The 18,353-nt window shown below is 31.6% G+C and overlaps 1 protein-coding gene and 1 long non-coding RNA gene across 3 annotated transcripts in view; one reads left to right on the top strand and one right to left on the bottom strand.

Annotated features, from left to right (window-relative positions):
* LOC100741449 overlaps positions 1 to 16,442 on the bottom strand; it is a 43,051-nt gene extending 26,609 nt beyond the window's left edge. The window contains exon 1 of one of the 2 annotated variants that reach the window (XM_024372622.2): positions 16,360 to 16,442. In XM_024372622.2, the coding sequence (XP_024228390.1) occupies positions 16,360 to 16,376 (17 nt within the window). In that variant the 5' untranslated portion in view covers positions 16,377 to 16,442. Of the gene's footprint in view, positions 1 to 16,332 lie in introns of both variants that reach the window. The other variant, XM_024372624.2, reaches the window with a different exon arrangement.
* LOC117152604 lies at positions 13,924 to 14,403 on the top strand. Its single transcript, XR_004463002.1, has 2 exons — positions 13,924 to 14,056; positions 14,159 to 14,403. It is a non-coding gene; the product is annotated as an uncharacterized LOC117152604 (long non-coding RNA).
* Positions 16,443 to 18,353: the final 1,911 nt, after the last annotated feature.

Here is an 18,353-nt window from a genome sequence, read left to right as displayed (position 1 = left end):
CACGGTCACGGGATAAACGTTTTGCCTGACGAAGGTGTGGATCGGTTGTATTGTTCTCCCAGAAATCACATAGAATTCTACTTTAGAGATGTCGATATAATCTAACACACGTTGTATTAGGAATCAATCTCCAGACAGAAACTGCCTAAGCAACGGCGTTTGGATCTTTCTCGATGCTTCCAAAGAGTATGCAACAAACTCTTGGCAGAAACTGCCTAGCAACGGCGATTGGAACCTTCTCGATGCCTCCAGCGAGCATATAACAAACAAATGCAGTCGTACAGCGAAAAAGATTTTCATCAAATATTCATTCGTGTGATCGCCTTGGAAAGTGATACATCGAGCAATTTACCGAGTGTCTCAGCAATCGTACTTTTTTGTGTTTAAAATTATTCTACGCATAGTAAAGAGTTATCCCGTTGACCGTGGATTCGTTTGAACCCAGGATAATTGTTAATAGCGTTAATTAAATTCATTATTCGTTAAATTTATTATTCTTTAATCTAATCATTAGTTAAACTTATCGTTTGTTAATCTTATCATTCATTAAACTCAATATTCATAATATTTTATAAAATTTTGTATATTCGCGTAAATATAATCTCTGTTTCGTAAAACGATGACTAATTCAAACGAAGAATCGTTACGCGTCTTAAATTCTAATGTTAACCCGACATATATATTGACTATAAAAACTAATCATGTGTGCATAAATAATCCTAACAGTTCATAATTCAGAATGAGCAGTAACTTCCGGTGCAATATGTCTGAAAAAAAAAGTCATTCGATTTTATAAAAAAAAAGTATCATAACAAACTCGAGTTTATAAAAAATACATAATTCAAGATATTTTGACTTTTTGAATATAATAATAAGTTTTGTTCGTAAGAGTATAAAATTTTCCTTTCTATATTTAATAAGCACCTTTATCACTAAAGTATTCACTAAAAATTTCGTTTTAATAAAAATGTCCTTTTTCTAGATAGATTTGTCTTGATGAAAAATGTATTTGCCTTGTTCTTTTATTTGTATTTTCACTTCTTCCCCAAAATGTATATGTATAACTTTGTTTAGAGGAATTAATTTCAACATTAAAATTTTCGTGCATTTCAGCCTTGCAAAAAATCCTGCAATTAACTTTTATAACATTAAAGGAAGGGAAATATTATTATTAATCATTTGTTTTTAAATCATAACGAAAATTAATAAATAATTTCATGTTAGATCTAAAATTACTATGAACTTGGTTTTCTCACAATTACTTACTTGCTATATTCTTTGCAATAAATTAGTATCAAAAAGAAGATTTAGATTCAGTAGCAGATTAAAAGCAACACTATCTTCCGTCCTACCTACGCATTTATTTCCTTAGTAAGAAAACATAATCTCTGCCATAAATCATACAGGTACAAATTGGATATTCTTAACTGAATAATTTTTCTTTTTTATTTAATTACCCACTCATACTTTCATTATACAATAAACGAGAGTGAGATTACTTCATAATTAAATAACTTCAAATTTTAATTAAATTTGCATTGTAATATTTTAACCTTTTACTATTAGAACATTTTTATAAATTATACTTTTTCCACCATTATAATTTCCTTAACGAAAGTGCAAATGATCGAACATATAGCGTAAGTGAAAATCGGTCGGAAATAAATTAGGGGAATACGATAAGGTAAAACTTAACTGGTGGAATTATTTATCAATACTTAATCGATAGAATTTTTGAAAAATTCGCTTCCTCTTTGAACTTTGACCTTTAAAGTATGCTAAATAAAAGAAAATCAGCTACTCAGCCGTCAAAAGATAAATGATACGAGAAAATTTCAATATTGTTTTTTATATAGATTACGTTGCGTCTATGTAAATAAAAGATTGAATTATATTTTATTATATTTCTAAAATTGTAGTTTTGCATTGTTACTTTTCCATTTGCCCTAAAATTCTTTAAATCATTTTATTACTCTTTACGTTTTCTTTTGATACAATACGAACTTTACATTAGAAGTCTATTTTATGGTTACATTATACTTAATTTAATCTTTAAATCTTTCAAATATGTTACATGAATTTCAATATATTTTTCTTTCAAAATTGAGGTTAACACATCGAATAACGTATCAACACAATCGCATTGCCATAAGGTCGAAGATCATCACCGTTCGAACAATCACAGCAGTATCATACATTAAATGTAACGTCCCCAAACGCGATTTATTGCTTGCAACTGCGTTAATCAGACTAGTCGATCTTTCCTCGTAAATTTCAAACTCGTTTCATAGAGTTATACAACCAAAGATAAAAGAAAAATAACAACGTGACGATATTCATGATAAATTAGACGTTTTCGCAAGACTTGTGGATATTTCTTGAAAAATATATAAAACCATTAGGTAGCAAATAAAATATAAGATTCTTTAAAAATTGTTGAGATTGACTGATAGAAGAACGAGTGGATGAATTTGTAATAGAAAAATATATTGAAATAAATAAAGGTGTAAATATCTCACTCTTATAGTGTTACAATACAATAGCAGAAGCTATGATAGAGAGCACGTTTATATATGTCGGGTTATCATTAGAATTTAAGGCGCGTAACGATTCTTCGTTTGAATTAGCCATTGTTTTACGAAACAGAGATTATATTTACGCGAATATACAAGATTTTACAGAATATTATGAATAATGAATTTAATGAATGATAAGATTAACAAACGATAAGTTTAACTAATGATTAGATTAAAGAATAATAAGTTTAACGAATAATAAGAGGAACGAATAATATGTCTTACAAATAATAAATTTAACGAATAATGAGATTAACAATTAATAGGTTTTACGAATAATGAATTTAATTAACGCTATTAACAATGTTCCGGGGTTCAAACGAATCCACGGTCAACGGGATAACTCTTTACTATGCGTAGAATAATTTTAAACACACAAAAGTACGATTGCTGAGACACTCGGTAAATTGCTCGATGTATCACTTTCCAAGGCGATCACACGAATGAATATCTGATGAAAATCTTTTTCGCTATACGACTGCATTTGTTTGTTATATGCTCGTTGGAGGCATCGAGAAGGTTCCAATCGTCGTTGCTAGGCAATTTCTGTCAAAAGTTTGTTGTATACTCTTTGGAAACATCGAGAAAGATCCAAATGCCGTTATTAGGCAGTTTCTGTCTGGAGATTGATTTCTAATACAACGTGTGTCCCATTATATCGACATCTCTAAAGTACAATTCTATGTGATTTCTAGGGAGAACGATACAACCGATCCACACCTTCGTCAGGCAAAACGTTTATCCCGTGACCGTGACTACGTTCGGCGACCAGTTGTCACCTCGAAGCCACTTTCGCTTTCACAAATATCAAACAGTTACAAATGACAATTGCTTAATTACAGTTATGATAAAATCTAGGCTAAAGCATTAAAAGGCTTCCTCAAAATTGCAAAGGGAAGGCTCCGGTTTTCCTTTCATCTCCGACATATATTTATGTGGGATGGTGTGACGTTAGCGAAAGACGTGGCTGATTGTTTGTAAACGTTGTTAAGATATGTTAATGTTGTCAAGGAATGTTGTGAGCGTTACCAAGGTTTGTTAAGGGAAAAATGAGCGTGTTAATGCCGTCAGAGTTGAATTAATCGTGATCGAGAGAAGTTCATCGTGTTGCTGTGACATAGAAATAGTGTTAAGCGAATTTGTGAAGTGCGATATTATATTCAATTATTAAACAAAATATTTTGTTTCATTTCCAAAAATGTCTGAAATTGCTTGAAAAATGATTTGCATTCCTGTAATCGCTAAATATTATAGTTTTAAAAAATGCCAATTTTAACTGCGATCAGTTGCGACCTCGAAGGGAATTATTAATATTGTGTACTCACATAGGATGAAACGCGATTCAATATATTCTCATGAAAATTAATATTATTATACGGGCGCTGGAGATTTTCTCGTATAATTATGTATATACAGTTATATATTTTACAATACATAATAAAATAAGGAGCATCTCAGGATAGATACGTGTCTCGGTATGAGATGTAAGAAAAATCTCTCGAGAGTTAGTTATTTAAATTAAGTAACATTTACTTATTTACAATACTTACGTACAAATTATACTTATCTATAATAAGTATCAACTTATCATAAATAATTAGCCATGTTACTGCGCCACGCCAGAAAAATTACTGAAAATTCTCAACGCGAGAATTGATTGTAATTTTAATAAATATTAAATATTAAATATTATATATTATAATATATTATAATATAATATATAATATATATTATATATTATAATATAAATATAAATATTAAAAAAAAAAAGATCTAGAAAGCTTAACTATACTATTCAGACATTTTCTACGCACTAAACCATTTAACAGTCGAGTGCCGAGTAGTCACTCGACTATTGGTCGTGTCTGTACGAGCCTTCGCTCAAGTTTAATTCTCCGCCAAACACCACACTGGTTTTTGAAAGAAATTTGAATTTTAATTTTATTACTACAATTTACAGAATTTTCGAAGTTACATTGATTTAATTAGTGTTAGATTAATACACAGTAAACACAGTAAACAAAATAGCAAATAATCTCAAAGACTACACTTTGTGTCAAAACATCGATGTTTATGTATAAAATTATTTATCAACCAACATCGAAAACACCAGAGGCTTGATTTGAAAGTTATTATTCCAAAGTTGTCATAAGTTTGCCCTTCGTTGCATGTGTGAATACGAATGAATACAAGTATCATATAAATATGTGATTATTTGTTTACCAACAGCTATACATATATTATTATGATACATTAAGGTTTCTAAAATACATAATTGTTGTTCAGTACTATTCAGCTATGGAAACCATAACTTAGTTAATAAAAAGTTAATAGGAAGAAGTTGACATACATATTAAGTTTTATTATAAATAGAATTTTCATATGTTACATGTAAACCATAATAAATCGTTACAAATGTGGGATGGTGTGACGTTAACGAAAGACGTGGCTGATTGTTTATAAACGTTGTTAAGATATGTTAATGTTGTCAAGGAGTGTTGTGAGCGTTACCAAGGTTTGTTACAGTAATGGTAATACTGTCAGAGTTGAATTAATCGTGATCGAGAGAAGTTCATCGTGTTGCTGTGACATAGAAATAGTGTTAAGCGAATTCGTGAAGTGCGATATTATATTCAATTTTGCGAGAGTGTTACAATATTGTGTTTATCATACTGCTCTTTTCTGTTAATTTATAATAAACATTCCTACACAAATGTTACTCAAAATTTTAATACGGGCAAATGTCGCATAAAATTAAAAATGTATAATTAAGGGTATAATTAATTGATCGACTTATATTTATTAGAAACATGTTAAAAATATGTTGGAAACACAAATTTAATTTCTTCGATATGAACGTCGATTATGGATAGAAGAAAATCAAAGTTCAGTAAAATTTTACAAAAATTTAAAACGGAAAAAGTACATTGATAGCAAAGAATATTTTATAAAATATATAACAAGAAAAAAATTGAGCTTGTAGTATAGGCTCTTCGGTAAGGCTCATCTAACAGACCTATACTTTAGACACAACGAGAGAAAAAGAAAGTGAATGTTTCGTCCAAGATCTGCTAGTATGAAAATTGAGCTTGTATTATGACGAAAGCGTTTTCTAGAATTAAGAGAAAATATTTGTTTGTTTTAATTTGAAGTAGCTTACGTTTATTTTCCTTTCCTTCTGTATGTAAGAATATAGTAAAAGTAGACATTTAAATAATTTAGTTTGTCAAAAGGTGCTTTCTGAGAATATTTAATTAGAGGAAGGGAATGAAACAAACGTTATTTAAAACTTGAGTTTAATTCGAGGACGGTTGTTCGAGTTAAACAAAAATAGCCTAATAAAAAGCGTTGGTATGGAAAGCGGAAGTTTATTTTAATTTGTTCAAATACTTTTACGTTATAATTGATATTTCCAGTTTTCCTTACACCAGCACGCAGTCTTTATTCAGAAAAACCAACGAACATACTGTAAGAAAATAAAGAAGGCTAAATTTTCATATTATGGTAAAATTTCAATATCTAGGTTAACTCTTAAATGCATTATTTCTGCAAATACAAAAATCATTCTGGAAATGTCCAAGAATATAATGTGGGGATGTAAATAAAAAGGCTAAATACACTTATTGAAATAAATTCTGAACATTCCAAATATTCTAAAAACTCCAAGTGTTCCGGTATATAAATTAATACTTAAAAGCATGATTTATGCAAATATTTTGTACGTATTTTGAAATGCCATTTGATTCAAAAACTAGAAATTAAAAATTATTATAAATAGATCAATTACTTTCAAATTTGATAATAAGAAAGGAAAATAATACAGTTACGTGGATCTAATGAAATTCATTAAGAAGATAAAGTAAAATATTAATGCGCATACACTTTTTCCATATCTACAATTTTTATGTATAAACTATAGTATTTGACGTGCTCACTTTTAAAGGGTTCGTTAGAAACTCGTTAGTGAATCCAGCATAATCTTATATTGATTATATTAAAACGATATGTTCACACATTATTCTAAAAATATACAATTTAAATATGCAATTTAATCAAACAACTTTGAAAGGGCAAACAAAAGGGGAAAAGGAAAAGAGAAAGAGAAATCTAACGAGAATTCAGGAAATCATAATACGACCACGACGGTCGTAAAATCAAATTTTCTTTCAATTCTTACTCGACGTGCGTGCAGCTCTTAATTTGCAACATACCCATTCGATCATATTTCAGTGCTCAATATGCATGGAAAACACGCATTTCCATAGAGACTAACGGAATGCAATCTGCAACGATGAGGCATATCTGCGAATTTGTAATTTGTCAAACGCACTACGGTAAGTACACTTAGAATTGTGATTCTGTATTGACTTTTCCCCACGTTAAATCCCGCTGTAGGCATATTTAGTAATAAGTTCATGAAATTCGTACAATAAAGAATAACGAACTTTGTTCGTTTGATTCGATTTGACTCGTTGGATTCGATTACCTCGATGTATTTTCCGACATTGATTGTTTACCGCATACTCATTGATAGCGCTTCTTTGAGTTTTTGATTTGTTCGTTAAGTAACATGACAGCAAATAGTTAAGTTAAATGTGAGTGTATTCATACTTCGTAAGTATCTGAACACTTCAGTGTGTTTGTAGTAACAATGTATGAATTGTACAACAACATGATAACGTGAATTATGGTATTAACAATTAGAAATAGCCCTAGCTTTATCGCTTGATGTATAGAAAACGTTAAGTATCAGTAACAAAACTAAGAATTGACCATACGAATTTCACATATTCTCTCTTGCTCCAATAAATATCCAACATTTGTGTTCGGATTTGCAACATGCAAATGTCGACTAATTACATCATATTCGTGAAAAAAGCTTATCATATTAATGGCGATTTCAAAGAAATACCAAAAATATAAAATCATGTTCGAATATCTTTAAAGGCTATCGCCGAATAAACATGATAAAAACGTTTAATCAAATTAAACATGTGATACATATTGGGAAAGAGTTTCCTAGAAAAACCATTTTGTCAAAGTTTTTGCCCCCTATTATCAGGATAGTTGTTGGCCTAAACATAATTTACAGTTAATGCTCGATTTCTGTTGTAATATCCTATAAAGAATTATGCAAAACATCTGAAATACTATAGCCAGTATTACACATCTGAGAATTTTTCCAGATTTTTTTCAGTGGAAAATCTATTTTTAAAAAGTTAAGAAAGTTTTAAAATACCAATTTTTTATCGAAGTTATGTGGACACTTTGATTGATTTGTAGTAACAGTATGTGAATTGTACCAAAGCATACAGAATTAGTAATAAAAATCAGTAAATCAGTAATAAAAAGAAAGTGACAGAATTAAACAATACATGCGTAAAGAGTTGAGAATTGTTTTTCACGTAACGACATATTGTTTTGCTTATTGAATTTAAAAATAATAATAAAATAATGCTCATAAAACAAATTTTATTTTAACAGAATCTATTTTCAAAATTTCTATTTTCCGTTTATAACCTTACAGAACCCTAAAGAATTTTCCTTGCAGCGAATTCTAAAAACTCTTAAAGAATTTTCAAATAACCTCGTTCGAGCTACGTCACTTTTGCAGCGATACGTTTTTATCTCCTTCGCGAAACTTTCATTCCGAATAAGATTAAACTTACGTATTTTCGCAATATAGAAACTGCAATTTCCGAAGATTTATTTTATGAAATAAATAAAAATATCTGACGTTAACAGATTATCTGTTGAAAATGATAACGTGAGTTTATGCTCGCCATCTATATGCAGATGCGTTAGTTATAAGAAATAGTAACTAGAAGATAACCCTAGTTACAATCGATAGGCTTAAGATGCTTTTTTGTTTTTATCCCTAGTATTTGTAAGCGCGTACAATAAAGGTTTCTCTGGCTCACAACGGTGTGATAGATTTATCCATTCAATAAAATAATAACTATTGTGATCCTACCTCCGAGTATAGAAATAACAACATTATCTTTATCAAGAAGAGCTGATTCGCGCGAATCTTGTTTACTCTCTCTAACTTTTCGATAAGCATCATCTTGCCAAGATAAAATTGAGTTGATGGAATATTTTAGTTTCTTGTTGTTTATATACTGACACAATTACAAAATATTTTTCCAGAAATTGTAAGTTGAAGAAATTATTAGAAAAATACCAAGTCTCTATATGATAACAGACTATTTATTGTTAATGTGAAGCTGCTCAAATTATAATTTAATTTAAATATTCCATCATAGATGTAAACTAAAGCTTTCTCTTAAAGACAACTTAAAGGGATACAAGATTTGTTAAAATTCATAAAGGAAACAAAATATAAATTATATTTGTAATATAAAGCATTTCTTACAAATTGATTGATATGACACTATAATTATAATTGTTAATAATAATTGAAAAAAGTACCTATTAATCTTTCGTTAATAAACTTTAATATACAAAATTTATAATGTGAAAGTACATGATAAATACAGATTTTCTAGTTTCTTTATTTTAATGTCATTTTATGATTAAGAATGAATATTTAAATACAAAATAGTTAAAAATGAGAAAAACCTACTCGGTGTATACCAAAGATATAATTGTTAAAATAAATAATATTTTCTTCAATATAGTATAATTTTCAATATTTTAATATTACGACGAATAAGATTCTTAAAATTATAAATAGGTTGGGACAATACATGTTTTCCTCCGAAATCTAATAAAATTACAATTTTGGTAACATAAAATTAATTGAAAACGTACTGGACTCTAAAACTGCCGCCCTGAGAAAAAATAAAAATGTGAATGTGAATGTGAATGTGCTATGTAGTTTGCATCTAATTTTGGCGAATAAAATATTCCGTAACTAAAACCAAACTGTAATTCAAAAGGAAGATCCACGAACGATCCTATTTAATATTACATGGCAAAATATGATCGTCGAACGAAAGCTGTGATCGTCAGAAAGGAAGCATCAAGTTCCAAATTCCTATAGAGGTATTCAACTACGTTACACGAGGAGCACCGATTTCCTGGTCCGAAAGTAATGCAATAACGTTGAAAATGTAAAACATTTTTCTCAATTTCTTCCCTCGCATGATATTCTCTGTGCACGTGTACGATACGTTTCACCGTAAAAATAATGCCGGTAGAACGGTAAACTACAGATACAGGCCATTTCTCTCTGGAAAATAAGCTTCGCGGCGCGCTTCAGTGATCTGCGTGCGTGTTTTTCCGCATGCTGACCCACGACTATGGAAGATGCTCTTTACGATCGATGTCACGGTGACGCGAGCGGAAAAACGCCAGTCTGTACGGGATATCGGGAAATTTCGGTAATCGTCGCCGATAACCTCATTCGAGCGGTTTCCGTTGGCGAAAGCTTCCGCTTGTCGCTAATTTAATCCCAGCATCGAAATTAGATTTTTTGTGGATTCGATTCACGACTGGCCGGCTGCGTTCCAAAAAAAATTAAAAATATTCTAGCTAGATTGCCTTTTTGGTCTTAATTTTTTCTAGTGTCAAGGTTTAGCGTTTAACGAAAGAATCTCGAACTTTATAAAGTTGGAGTTCTATCGCGTTCCTCTTTCTCTTACTTTCTACTTTCTTTGATCGCCAACATCGAAAATTTGCCGAAAATGAAATTATAGGATTGTAGAATTATTAGCATTCTCTTGCCCAATCGAATTAATATTCTCGGCATTTTATAAGTTACAGGTTACAAGATTTCAGTGCTAGTATTATTATATGTTGTTATTATTATTATATAGTATTATTATATATTGTTAATTAATTACATATGTACACGCAATCAGTTAGAAAAGTCAGCATACGTAGAAACATTAACTTTACGAATTTTTTTGGTTTTGATTATGAAATAAAATAAAAATATAAAGTGCAATATTACAAATATTACATATACCTGTTTTATGTAAATGATATTATAGAAATAATAAGCATAACATTATGTTGATATCTTGTAAGCCCTACGTAGACATCAATAATGTTCTGGTATCTTATCGGAGCTGAAAAAATTAAATTGCAATTTCTGATGTAGTTCTATGCCAAAATTTTTTGTGAGTTAAGTGCTTTAAGTTTTGTAATTCTTTTTAGAAATACATTAATAATAATTGTATTGATATGTAAATATAAGTAATTTTGTGACAAAGTAATTTTGTAGATTTTTAGTTTCTCTGGTAAGTCAACTACACGAAATTCGCGATATTATCCTCTACAATGGATAATTGAAAACATTTTAATCAAACACTGCAAAAATTTTTTAAATAAACCGATCATTTCTAACGATTATAAAATTCAACCTACGGTTTCAACTGAGTTGGTAATAAGCTATTATAGATCGATTTTGTAATTGTAAAAAGCTCTACTTGGAATATTCAAAAATATTTTATCATTGATATGAAGCAAAAACATTTTCTAAATTAGTTAGCCTCCGACTTATATGTTTTAATATTGTTTTTATAAAAAATAAAAGGATGGATCAATGGGCGTATACAAAATGTATAGGTCTGTATAAAAGCGAGGTGGATTATTATACGTGTTTGTTTCTTAAAGCGACGAGTGATAAGATTGTAATAGTCAACGTATATTAAAATCATTTTTAATACAAGTACAGAGATAATGTTTGCCGATCGTTATCGTCGCTCGCTTAATGCTACTGTTCAACTCTCGCTCGCTATTCGACCGCATGACTCGCTATAAAGATTCGCTATACTGACTCGCTATACCGACTCGCTATACCGACTCGCTATAATGATTCGCTATACTGGCTCGCTATACTGGCTCGCTATACTGGCTCGCTATACTGACTCGGTATACTGACTCGCTATACTGACTCGCTATACTGACTCGCTATACTGACTCGCTATACTGACTCGCTATACTGACTCGCTATACTGACTCGCTATACTGACTCGCTATACTGACTCGCTATACTGACTCGCTATACTGACTCGCTATACTGACTCGCTATACTGACTCGCTATACTGACTCGCTATACTGACTCGCTATACTGACTCGCTATACTGACTCGCTATACTGACTCGCTATACTGACTCGCTATACTGACTCGCTATACTGACTCGCTATACTGACTCGCTATACTGGCTCGCTATACTGGCTCGCTATACTGACTCGCTATACTGACTCGGTATACTGACTCGCTATACTGATTCGCTATGCTGATTTTCCTAGAGAGCACGTTCGTCTGTTTGTATCGACCGATAGGTATTATAAAATGTTCGAATGTAACTCCAGTTGACGATTACAAATAATGGCGATAATATTTTGTCCGAGTTTGTTTACTTTTGAACCTAGCAAACCAAAACAACGTTGACGCAACAATGTAAGTCACTCCCGATTCGAATCTTCCGTTGACTCATTCGCTGCTCAAAACATTGCACTTACGCGCGTCCAGCGATAACCACTTAATTGTGTATGAAAGTTTAATTGTAAATGTCATATTGTTTTAACTAGATATGGAGCTAGCACGTGGTGTATAGTGTCACATCCCGCGCTGCGCACGCGCCTTAACGTAGACTAAAACTACCAATAGCGCGAGTGAGCGCTCCAATTTGAAATTTAAATAAATTTTAACAATTTGTATAGAAACCAAATTCGAGCCTCACAACCCCCACGGAATAATCCGTCACATGACGACCCCTCCACGGTAGACCTAAATATAAATAAGCGTAGCGACATAGAAGATAGAAAAATAATTCCTTAGTTCAAAGTAGTTGATTCCTCAGTTTTGTGTGATTAGTTCCTCAGTTCTTGGTGATTAATTCCTTGGTTCTTAGCGATCAGTTCCTCATTTCTTGGCAAGTAATTTCTTTGCTCATAGCGATTAGTTCTCAATTCCTTTAGCTCTTAATTTCTCAGTTCTTTTGCCTTTCAATCCTTTAGTTCCTTAGCTTTTCAGCTCTTAGTTCCTTTAGCTCTTAGTTTTTGCTCTCAATTCTTAAGTTCTTTAGTCCTTTAGTTCTTTAGCTTTTAGTTCTTTGTTTCATTCGTTCCCAGTTCTTGTTAGTCTTGTTGGTTTGTATTTGTCAATTTGTAAATTATTGAAAATCTATCAAATTAAAATCTTGTAATTAATAAGAGTGAAAACGTATTGCGAACGATTGTAACTTCGAGTATTTGAAATTTCAACGACAATTCTGTCAATATCCAATTAGAATACGAATAAACATTTTTTTGTGAAGAATATTTGTCTAATAATATAATAGGATTAAGCGAACATTTATTTTCACCAACTTTGATCCTCTCCGGTGCCAGTACTCCTGCGCGTAGCAGGTTAGCCGAAACGTGGAGTTTAATTGCCAATCGCATTAAACAACAGAGGACGCTACAATTTAATCTGAATTCAAAAATTAACGGCAACACAACCAAAACGAGCCAAACAAAACGTAACACCATCTTCCAATTTATTTTATTTCTATTGTGTTCTTGCTTATTTTATTTCTATTCTTCTTCAGTCTCCTTTCTATTACGGTTTTATTCGTTTCAACAAACAGCTGGTTTGGGTGTGTTACAAGTCTTTCTTTATACTTTTTTGCATATCTAGCGATTTCCTCTTTGACTGTTGGAATTGCTACAAAAGTGATCTTAAAATCTTCAATACACCCCTTATCGTTTTGCTATAGACATTTGTAAAGTGCAGTAATATTAGTGATGTAACTTGAAGTTTGTAAAATTGTAAAAACATTTCGCAACAAAATTCTACAAGCCAGATTTTATAACAATTTCACTAATATCCCTTTCACCACGGGCGGCATCTCCGTCGCGGCATTTCCGCTGAACGAACCGCCGCGCCAAAACAGTGCACGGTGCGCGAGAAAGATCTCAGCGGCCACGTTTACTGCTCTCTGACGGTGTTTTCGAAGAAAAAAGCTTTCTTCAAAACAGAGTATTTATAACTTCTTAACACATTCACTTTTAATTAATATTTGGAAACAAATAACATTACAGAATATGATAATATGATATAATATAATGTAATTGTATGATACGAATAGCTTTTAATAATAGTATTGCGTGTGGTATTTTTCGAAATATGGTGTTACACATAGGCCAACATCGCGATTCGCTCCACAGTTTCCATCAATCGATTATAATCGACAACACACTTCAGTTTTTTTAATAATTTTTTGTGTGCGATGATGACGTTTCGTGTCAACCAATTCTTCATTGTGGAAAGAGAACAACATATACACTGCCCTCTTGTTACACCATTTTATTATTAATAAAAGACCTGAGGATGTACAATACTCGTCGTATGTACAATAGGCAGCATCTTACGCAGAGCGACTATAGTCGCCCGTAATACGTCAGTGGCATCTTATGCAGAGCGACTGTAGTCGCCCGTAGTATGTCAGTGACATTTTACGGAAAGCGACTGTAGTCGCCCGTAGTAGCGAAAGGGTTAAAACTTCCCGAATAGTCTGTCTTGGTACGTGCAATTAGCTCCGGCTAGAGCCAACTCGTCTCGATACATCTCGTTCGAGTTCGACCGCGTACAGATTACTTTTGAATTAATTCTACGACTTTGTAGGGTGGATACGGGCAATGGTCTAAGAAGATAGTGGAAAACTGACACTCGAAGTCGTTACTCGAGTGTTGTTCTATCTGTGTACCAATTTCTCTACCAATCTATCGTATTACGGAGGAAAGAATCAAACAAAATGAAAACGCATTCTATTGGATATGACATAATTATATTACTTTCGAAAATAAGTTGTCGATCAAACGCATTGATATGAAGTTAAATAAAGATATTAAAGTTTCTCAAATGTAAAATGTTATAAGTATAAAATACATAGAAAATTTAAATCGAATGAATCGTTTAATACTAACGTTGTTTTGGGTTACAACTTTAGATTGTTATTGCTGTTTCTTGTAATGTTCAGCTAGAGTTACACAAGAAGATTAACTTTTTGTACTAATACGATGATCAAAATCGCCATACATTATCTCTATACATATACATACTTGTTTCAATATATCTTGTTATTACAAATTCATCCACTAGTTTCTTTATCAAACAACCCTACACGTTATTCACCTCAAATAAATTAAAAATTTGTATGTATCAAATCATTATTGTGAGTTTTAATTTAAATTCTCAGCATAAGTTGTAATATATGTATAACTGGATATGGAATAATTCATAAATAGTAAATAAGGATTTCTTTTAAAAATAATGAAAGTAAAAATTATGATGTCAAAAGATTAAAGAAGACTGGTTTTCTCTTACTTTCTTTTCTTAGACCTTTATTATTTTTATTATTTTTTATCCTTTTTCAGCTTTCTTTCGAGAGACACTTCTTCCAGAAAATTAATATCCAAGTTTTTCTCAAATTTCAGTTCATATAAAAATTGTTCATCGATATAATTTGTACGGAATATGCATAATGACTCTTCTGACTCTAAATTTGAAAACAAGTAATAAGAGCAATTTCTTTGATAACAAAGCCATTATTATTTCCTGTTAAAATTCTATCTAAATTATTACTAATCTTTAGTCGTTACTCAAAATTCAAACGATTAAATACAAAATTGCAACGTTAAAATGCAAACATTAAAATGCAACTGCTGTAATCTGTATTTAAATATTTCTATTAAAATTTATTTGTATTCAAACTAAAACTTATAACACTGAATGCAATATCACTAAAACATATTTAATTGTATCACAAGTAGAAAATGTAGTTTTATTCAAAACAGTATCACAAAACATAATTTTAGAATCATTTTCTAATAAAAATCATCATCATCATTTCATCAATCATTTTTATCTTTGCTACTGCCTTATTTTATCGTATCATAAATATACTAAACAAATGAGAAATTAATTGTGTAAATTATTTTACTGAAATAAATATTAGCTTTTAACTTTTATACAAATTTATTCAAACATTGTTGAAACACTTAACCCCTTAACCTACAGTATCGTGTGAGAGACATGGTACGTTGATGTTATTGATTTATTATTCACTTCGAGATAATAAATCTTTTTATTCAAGGATCAATTGCTAGTAACTATCTATCAAACATCTTACAAAATAAAATTAGTTGTACCTTACACATACATTTATACACCAGGGTGCTTGGTAACTGGTGGTACAAGCAGAAAGGGGGCGATACTACGCGAAAAAAGAAGTCGAAAATATAGAACAAAAATTTTTCGTTCGAGGCTTTGTTTTCGAGAAAATCGACTTTGAATTTTCGCTCGGTACGCGTGCACTTTATCACGTCTCGTTATAACGGATTTCACTGTAGATCGTTGTCTCGATGGGAAAATTAAAAAAAAGAAATTAAAAAAATTTTTATTCTATATTTTCGACTTCTTTTTTCGCGTAGAATCACCCTCTTTCCGCTTGTACCAGCAATTACCAACCACCCTGTATATCAAAAGATATGTGCGATTTGCACAACTTCGAGCGCTTAGCCAAACCGTGAAATGACTCGACGTGTGAGCGACTATGTTGTTGCTTATGGCTTGCACTATTGGAACTTCGTAAGGCAAAGGTTAATAGATCTTTTCTATATTTTTCTATATTTTTCTATATTTTTCGATTATGAAAAGAATTTATATTAATCGTAAATTTTTCACCATAATAAAGAATGTTGTAAATAATGAAACAAATTGAATAAGAAATCTTTCTGTCTCTTTCTCTCTCTTTCTCGATACTTGGTCCTCGAAATCTGATAATTGAGTTGAATTACGGTATACGCATGTTGAATTATCCTCACGTAACGTAAAACCCCATGACGTGCTGACGGTACGCCACATCCACCCCGACGCCGCACACAACTGAAACAGAAAAATATTACGGATCAACAGGAATGGTTGAGAATTCCACTATCTCAGTAATGAATTTTGTCTTAATTGGATATTCGATGATACATTTATCGAACGAGTGTTTTTTCACGTTTCCACAGGCTATAGCAGGCGAAATGGGATACGTTTTATGGAAATGCAAAACACCACGGGGACAAGATAATAAAACAACCCCATGTGAGCGGAACGTGTTACGGCAAAAACGATTTATCGCGTATTATCCGTATAAGATTAATTACAGATTAAAAAAGCGAGTCCATTCGCGAATTGGTCAAAACTTTATGGAACAGTTTATATTTACGATAATATTTTAATCGCTTTATCCTCTTTCTTTAAAAAATGGAAACTGGTTATTATAAATTTTTGTTTATCGAAGTCCACATTGTTGAATAGTATAAATGTATTTTTTTCCAAAAATACATACATATCTAGAAAATTGTATTATGAATTCTTACAATCACTTACATAGTCGTTATGGTTTCGCATTTTACAGTACTGTATAATATTTAGAAGCATAGATTTTTTAGACAGCTATAATTATGACATTTAGTTAATTTTTACATTAGAACGCAATTTTATGCACAGTTCCTTTAGATTAAAGATTTTGTCGCTTGTACTACTTTCCCCCTGAGCTCCTTAATTACTTTCCTTGATTTATCAATTACATTATGATCGAAACATTTATATAAATTTCATAATATGCAATGTACCTATATACAGGGTGGTTGGTAACTGGTGGTACACGCGGAAAGGGGGCGATTCTATGCGAAAAAAGAAGTCGAAAATATAGAATAAAAATTTCTTTTTTTTTAATTTTTCCATCGAGACAACGATCTACAGTGAGATCCGTTATAACGAGACGTGATAAGTGCACGCGTACCGAGCGAAAATTCAAAGTCGATTTTCTCGAAAACAAAGCCTCGAACGAAAAATTTTTGTTCTATATTTTCGACTTCTTTTTTCGCGTAGAATCACCGCTTGTACCACTAGTTACCAACCACCTTGTATATATACACGATATATGTAGGAATGATAGAGCGGATGATTGTTATGGCAGGTTGTACTATTATTTTATTGAAACATGACTCATTTTCTAAATAAAAATGTAAGATAGAACAAATTTTAAGCAGGATGCGATAAAGCGTTTTCATTATTTTTTAAATAGCGTATCATTTGTTTGTCCTTCGGTTTTCAATTGTTATATAGTAACATTTATTTTCAACATCCTCTATATTACGCAATGTGGTTAGTTAAAATATTATTACAATGAGGATTTCTCTCGGTAAAAGCTGAAAGGTTAAAGGGGAACAACTTAAATAATCTAATACAAATCGTGCCGCTAACGTTCGCGATAGAAAGATTAAAAAATTGTTAAATGTTTGTTATTACGGAATCCAACTATGAGGAACAGCAAGTAACTCCAACATTGAAACACTCCAACGCTCCAACACTCCAACGCTCCAACACTCAAACGCTAAGATCCCTAATTGATGGACCTTGGTATGTAACCAATGAAACAATACACCGCGACCTCAAGATACCCACAGTCAAAAAGGAAATAGCAAAATATAGCGACAGATATAGCAAAAGAGTCAACAAACACCGAAACCCCCTGGACTACTCACTGGACTACTTGATACGACGGACCAGATTCGCAGGCTGAAGAGGCACTACCCGCTAGACCTAAACGCTAGATTCAATTAGCTATCTAAATTAAGTGATATTTACTTATTTATAACACTTACTTATAAATTATACTTATCTATAATAAGTATTAACTTATTATAAATAATCAGCCATGTCACTGCGCCACGCCAGAAAAGTTACTGAACAGCCATGTCACTGCGCCACGAATCAGCCATGTCACTGCGCCACGCCAGAAAAGTTACTGAAAATTCTCAACGCG

Source organism: Bombus impatiens, unplaced genomic scaffold (assembly GCF_000188095.3).
Source record: "Bombus impatiens unplaced genomic scaffold, BIMP_2.2 scf_0084, whole genome shotgun sequence".
NCBI classification, from domain to species: Eukaryota; Metazoa; Arthropoda; class Insecta; order Hymenoptera; family Apidae; genus Bombus; species Bombus impatiens.
The sequence above is the reverse complement of the archived record's forward strand: the minus strand, read 5'-3'. Positions and strand labels throughout refer to the sequence as shown.